Here is a 6,980-nt window from a genome sequence, read left to right on the forward strand (position 1 = left end):
ATGATTAGCAATGCACTGAACAAAGCTGCACATAATGACATTAACTGCCGCTGGTTATCAATAATTTATCCACAAAAAAACAAACAAACATAAAAATCATACCTGTAAATGCATGCATACATGCACAGAAATACATTCTCACGCGCACACAATCATTGACAATTATTTAACATGAATACTGCATACCATCAATCCTTCATGAACCATGAAATTACATGATACGACCTCCCTTCTCTGGCAAAGTACAAGCCCAAAAGTACTATGGCAGGGTAAGACGCAATAAAATGCTACCCCCACGTGGTCTAAGGTTGTATTACAATTTTAACCAATAATTATGTTCAAACTGGGAAGCATAGTCTAAAACAGACCACACATTGAATATGCCTCTTTTATTCCTTTAATCAAGTCAAGTCAAATTTATTTGTATAGCCCTAAATCACAGTTTAGTCCCAAAGAGCTTTCTAATCACAATTACATTCCGTCAATGTATGACACCCCTCTTCTTAACCCTTCATTTGGATGAAGAAAAACTCCACAGAGAAAAAAACCTTGTCAGGAAAAAAAAATAAACGACAGAAACTTCACACACACACACACACACACACACACACACACACACACACACACACACACACACACACACACACACACACACACACACACACACACACACACACACACCCACACAGGCGGCATGGCTCAGGAGGTACAGCAAGTCGTCTAGTTATCGAAAGGTCGCTGATTTGATCCCCAGCTCCTGCGGAGAGCATCTTGAAGTGTCCTTGAGCAAGACACTGAACCCCTAACTGCTTGGCACCTTGCATGGCAGCCTCCGCCATCAGTGTATGAATGTGTGTGTGAATGGGTGGGTATGTCTCCCAACACACACACACACACACACACACACACACACACACACACACACACACACACACACACACACACACACACACACACAGAAACACACTGTATTTAGGCAGACAAAATAGTTTACTTTCTGCATTTAAATCAGCATTATCAAGCATTTATTGCTTAAAACAGCATTTATGTCTACATGTCTTGATGCATGCTCAATAATGCAGGTAAGGAAATCTCAGAAAGTTGAACTGGTTCATATGGACACAGAGTTTAGTGGGAGAAATGTTTCATCATTCATCTAAATGACTTCACTGGTCCCAGCTGACTGCAGGTATCTCCAACCTTATAAACAGCACACTTGCATAACAACCGAAACCAGTGATCGATTTCATATGCAAATGTTGTGAACATTAATTAGAGTTACAATGGACACAGGTGTTATTCACAGAGGATGGGGGAATAGCTGCAATATCACAACGCTGTGAGATGGTGACAGATGACCTCTTAGGCCCCTCCTTGATTCAGGGATGGTCGTTCCCTCTTCACATAGATGGCCTCTTTGACTCCCCGTTCAAACCAGTGTTCCTCTCTATCTACGATGTGCACATCCTCATCCTTGAAAGAGTGGCCACTGTCCTGTAGGCTGGTGTAGACCAAAGAGTCCTGGCCTGATGTGTTGGCTCTTCTGTGTTGTGCCATCCACTCCCTCAGAGTCTGTTTGGTTTCCCCAATGTACAAGTCAGGGCAATCCTCCTGGCACTTGACACTGTACACTGTATTGCTCTGTTTGTGCCGGGGGACTGGTGCAGCCTGTTTTGGAGGTGTAAACGCACCCGAGAAGTGCTGTTTGGAAAATACGTGTCTCAACTGCTCTCAAACTCCCGCTAAATATGGAATCACCACTGATTGACACTTAGGCAGCTGTTGTGGTCCTCCTCTCTTTGACTGGCTGGTGCGCTGTTTGGGCGTCTTCCTGGCTTTGACATACGCCCATTTAGGATAACCACACTTAACCAGGGCCTGTTCAATGTGGGATTTCTGACCTTCCCCGGCCGCTGTGTCGGTGAGGACATCGTCAGCTGTCAGGTACAGTGTCCTGATGACTCTTAGTTTGTGCTCCAGTGGATGATGAGTCAACCCTTAAGTACTGATCAGTATGTGGTTGTTTATGGTAAACATCATCTTTTAAATGTCCCCCATCCCCAATTGCAACCTGTCATTTTTCACATCCTGGTGAACTTGATGTGATTGTCCACAGAGTTAATGTAGTCAGTGAAATGTGGTACACCCTGAGATTCAATTTTAACCCATGTATCGTCCACATCGAATATTACCCCAAGATTCCTTGCAGCCTGCTTAAGACTAGCTGACAGACCACCAAGATTAGTAACAAAACAGCTGCGGGAATTTTCGGGACCGTCTGTAATTTCATATGGACTACCTCCACTGCTTCAGCAACAGGAATGCACATGAAGAGGGGCATAACATCATAAGAGACCTCGTTTCATCCGCCTCCATAATTATGTCCCTCACCTTATCCACAAAATCCATGGTGTTCTGCATGTGATCTTCAGTACAGCCTGCCAATGGGTTAAGAATAGATGCCAGAAATTAAGAGATGTTATTGATCATTAGCTAATGTACTATAAATAGGCTGTAATGGCATATCCTGTTTAAGTATCTTCGGTAAATCATACAGACTATGTGTAGCATCCCCTGGGTATAATCTACGGTACAATAGCTACCATGGATTATTTGTAGACGACTGTCAACCTGTTTTCTTTTTAAGTGGCTGTTGCAGCTAGAAAAGCACGATAGAAAATGCAGCTTGATTGACATGATTGATTGATTCTTCCGAGCAGCGTTGTCTGATAAAGTGGCTTCCCTGTATGCTTTCTTGGATATAGGCTTGCTTGTCTCAATATGTGACAATTTGTGTTCATAAAAAGGATATATCAGCTATTTTACAGTTGTGAATTTTAAAACGACTATCAGAAGGGCCCCCCGAAAACACTTTGCCCCCTCTGCCGATAGCCTAGCGCCGTCCCTGGTTGGCATTAAAAATGCAAGCATAGGCTAAGTACGGCTTGTTGTGGCGTCGTCACAGAAGGAGTTGCGGAAGAAGCTTCAGAGGATGAGCATGTTACTTAAGTAAGACAAAAAAAAAATAAACGGTGTACAAAGCTCTGGAAAAAAGGGGGGGGGCTGGAGATTCATGTTGCTGGTACTTAACCCTCTGAACCAGCATCAATCCAATTTAAATTTCACCTTGTCGCTGTCTCTTGTTGGTGTATTGCGTCTGGGACTGGACAGGGAACAAGATAATAGGAATTATGGGAGCATTACATTCAATGGCAGGTGGACCCGCGTATCTTGATCTATCAGAAAAGACAGGATGTGAGTAGGCATGCATCATTACCGTGCTTCTTTGCAGTGACACAGCAGTGGCATAATGTATCTCATTTTGGGTAGCAACGTTTAGGACATGCACCATGCTTATTTATGATGTCTACTTGTGGCTGAGCGATTTTTTTAATCAACAGAGTGATTCAGTTTCACATCAACAATACATTATGGGAAATTAAGCATGTGTGCCACTGTAGTGCCACCAAGTTGTTATCCACGATTAAGAGAGAAACTGTACTTTCCAATAGTGCCAGAACCAAATCAGCATCACAATCTTAACATAGTTATCGACCTTGAAGGTCCCATTTTATAGGTTATAACACATGTCAAACACCGCTCCAACAAAGCTGTCCTTTGGTGCACCAGCAATGAATAATTCACACACCACGTTGAGTGAACGATAACAACCCTACCTGGTGTCTTACGTAAGTTAACAGAGTAATTCACCATTAATAATAGATCAGATACTATGTAACCTAGAGCAAAAGGGCTGAGAGCATGAGACAAACAAGTCTGCTCCCTCCAGTCTACCTCCACATATTCATGTTGTTCTAATGTTCCTTGCCCAAGATGGCCTTTTTTTTTTTTTTACCATGCTTTGCAAATGGTAAAGATGGTGTAATAAGAGGTTTGGGTTGAAACCAAGAGCTTATTACAGAAATATGAATGCAATACATAACTACATGAGTGTAAATAATGTAAATAATCTGCCTTAGATGCACAACTTGCCAGTGCAACAACTTTCCCATTGCTTTGGTTTTGTTTTATAGAGCAAGCATAATTAGATTTTCAGCAAAAAGCACTTTTACCCTCACTGAAATGAGAATGACCTCACAGTCATGATTTTTGGCAGGCTTCTTACTTGGGCATGTTTGAATTTTGTTGTGATTTCTGTGCTTCCTGTGTGTATATGCATTTTAGATGTGTGTGCTGATATTCATGAAGTAATTTAATTCCTGTTTACACAGGGTTAAATGAAAGAGGATGGGGAATTTTTTGTTTTTGTTTTTGGCAATTTAAGCCACCTGGCTGTATTATAAGAGTTGCTGCTCTCCATTCTTAGTTTCCCTTGAACAGATCGGTATCCTACACAAACGATTCAAGCAGCTGAGCCACAACGAAGAGACTCTGCTGTAAGTACTTGGTTTCCAGTAACACAATAACCTGCCCTACATGTTTTGGGTTTGAACTGTATCTTTACAAAGCATATATGATGCCATGATTAGCAATAATACTCTTTAAAATATATTTTTGAATTCATTAAGGAGAGAGGATTTCAACACAATTCCAGATCTGGCATGCAACCCCATCCGTACCCAAATCATAGAGGCCTTCTTTGACAGAAGGTAGTGAAACTTTTAATAGTATCCAAGTACAATAGTATTTGGATAAAAAAATTGAACTTAATGGAAAATGTTTACTATGAAGACATATTAGACTACAATTTATATACAGAAAGTATTCTCTATATAGTAGCTTTGGTAGATGAATAAACATTATTGTCTGCACTACATATTAAGATTAATATTAAGATATTAATATTAATTATTAATATATAAATATTAAGATATTAATACTTATATTATTACTTATAATATATGTTACTATATATGTATTAATATTATGCATATTAAGATTAAGATATTTTATTATATATTATATATTACATACATACATACATACATACATACATACATACATACATACATACGTACATACGTACATACGTACATACGTACATACATATTAAATTATTACTAAGTGATTGTATGTTGGGTTTCTGATTATATGATAATTGCATGTTTGTAAAGAAACTTTCAACAGAACGCAGAGGGGACTGTCCAGGAGATTGGCTTTGAGGAGTTCCTGGTGGTCATGTCCTATTTCAGACCCCCGTCACAGCATATGACAGAGGAACAGCGAGAGAATGTCAGAAAGGAGAAATTGAGATGTGTGTCTTCAGACAATTTATTTGGACAATTTTTAACACAAGAAATGTTCTTTTGGTCACATAAAATATTTGAAAATGTTTTCAGGAAACAACTATGGAAAGTTGATGTCAATATTCTCATACAGTCACTAAGAGATGCTTGTGTGTAACAGTTCCTCATTTCCCCTACAGTCCTATTCAACATGCATGACACAGATAATGATGGAACAATAACCTTGGAGGAATATAGACATGTAAGTTTCTGCACAGATTGTTTTTGGAATGGAATGCACTATGTATGTGACTAACCCCACATCTCTGGAGGTTGAGTAGCTCCAATTAAACAATGTTGTTTAATGCCTTGCTCATGTATACATAAATGGTAGCTTATGAACGAAAGGGAAACTGTCCCTCAGTTACAGAGCCATCTATGTGAAGAGGGAACGACCGAACGACCACCCCGGAACTAAGGGGGGGGGGGCTAAGAGTACATCTGTCATCATCTTATAATGCTATGATTGCAAACATTCCCAAATCCTCTGTGAACAGCACACATGGCCTTGAAACTCTTTTAATGGTCACACCCATATTTGCATATGAAACTGGTTGTTGGTTTTGGTCGGCATGCAGCTGTGTTGTTTATAAGGGGTGGGGATACCTGCAGTCAGTTTAGACTGAAGAGGTCACTTAGATGAGTGATGAAACATACGTATATGTCCTTCAGTTAGTTTTCTCTAGACTTTTCTCCAGCCAATCAATGAGTTTTCTCCAGGATTTCTCCAGGCAATTTTAGTCTGTTCATTGCAAAGTCAGGTTTCACTGCTCCGTCACTGATGATAATTTTGTTGTCTTTCCATTTTCTCTCACACCTTGCCAGGTGGTAGAAGAATTATTGTCTCACAGTGGGGCACTAGGAAAAGAAACAGCTAAAGGCATTGCTGATGCAGCCATGTTGGAGGTGGCCAGTATTTCAATGGGTCACATGGTATGGCAGATATCCCAACGACAATTTTTTGTTTCATTTGTTTTTTTTGGGGGGGGGGGGTCTGTCAAAGTAATACCAATGATTTCCTTTTTCTCCCAGGAACCTGATGAAATTTATGAAGGAATCACATTTGATCATTTCCTTAAGGTTAGTAAACTTCTTATATATAGTGACGACTTTTTTTCCCCATTTCCTTATCAAGATGTAATTTTACTTGTACTGAATTTTGTATGAATTATTGTCATTGTATTTTGACCCATTTTGATTTTGATGGGCAAACCTTCAAATCAGAAGCAAACATTTTCACCTTTAAAGCTTGTAAAACGATCAGCAATATGGTTTAATCACAAATGAAACACACCTTCTTTCCAGTTACTTGAGGAGTTTGAGATTGAATCAAGAATGAACATTCGCTTTTTGAATATGGACACGACAAACCTGTGCAAGTGAGGCCTACAAATTAATAAATGCATTGCTTTTGAGTGGACATCCTTAACGCATATATGATTACCTTTGCCTTTGCCTGGTATTATGATATATTTCTCTCTAGTTGCCCAAATGTCTTTTTGGATGAAGACCTACATTATTTAGATAACTATGCAAATACACAGGTTTCTAAAATTGTGTATTTTTAAATCTCTGGATTTAAATCAGCACGATAACCTCCATATGCACCATTGTGTACAATAGAATACAATCACTGATTTTATTTGAAAATCTGTCATTGTTTTAACAAACAATAACTAAGGGCCTTTTCACACCTGAAAGTCCGAACCAAAGTTCATGTTTTTGTTACGTTGT

The 6,980-nt window shown here is 39.4% G+C and overlaps 1 protein-coding gene across 1 annotated transcript; it reads left to right on the forward strand.

Moving 5' to 3' along the window:
* Window positions 1-694: 694 nt before the first annotated feature.
* Window positions 695-6,629, forward strand: tescb (tescalcin b). Its single transcript, XM_056290430.1, has 10 exons — window positions 695-706; window positions 1,876-1,939; window positions 3,172-3,255; window positions 4,328-4,397; window positions 4,530-4,610; window positions 5,076-5,215; window positions 5,387-5,448; window positions 6,072-6,179; window positions 6,279-6,326; window positions 6,552-6,629. Exons 1-10 carry the CDS (start codon window positions 695-697, stop codon window positions 6,627-6,629), a joined length of 747 nt encoding a protein of 248 aa, XP_056146405.1.
* The last annotated feature ends 351 nt before the right edge of the window (window positions 6,630-6,980 follow it).

Source organism: Lampris incognitus, chromosome 12, assembly GCF_029633865.1.
Source record: "Lampris incognitus isolate fLamInc1 chromosome 12, fLamInc1.hap2, whole genome shotgun sequence".
Classification (NCBI taxonomy): domain Eukaryota; kingdom Metazoa; phylum Chordata; class Actinopteri; order Lampriformes; family Lampridae; genus Lampris; species Lampris incognitus.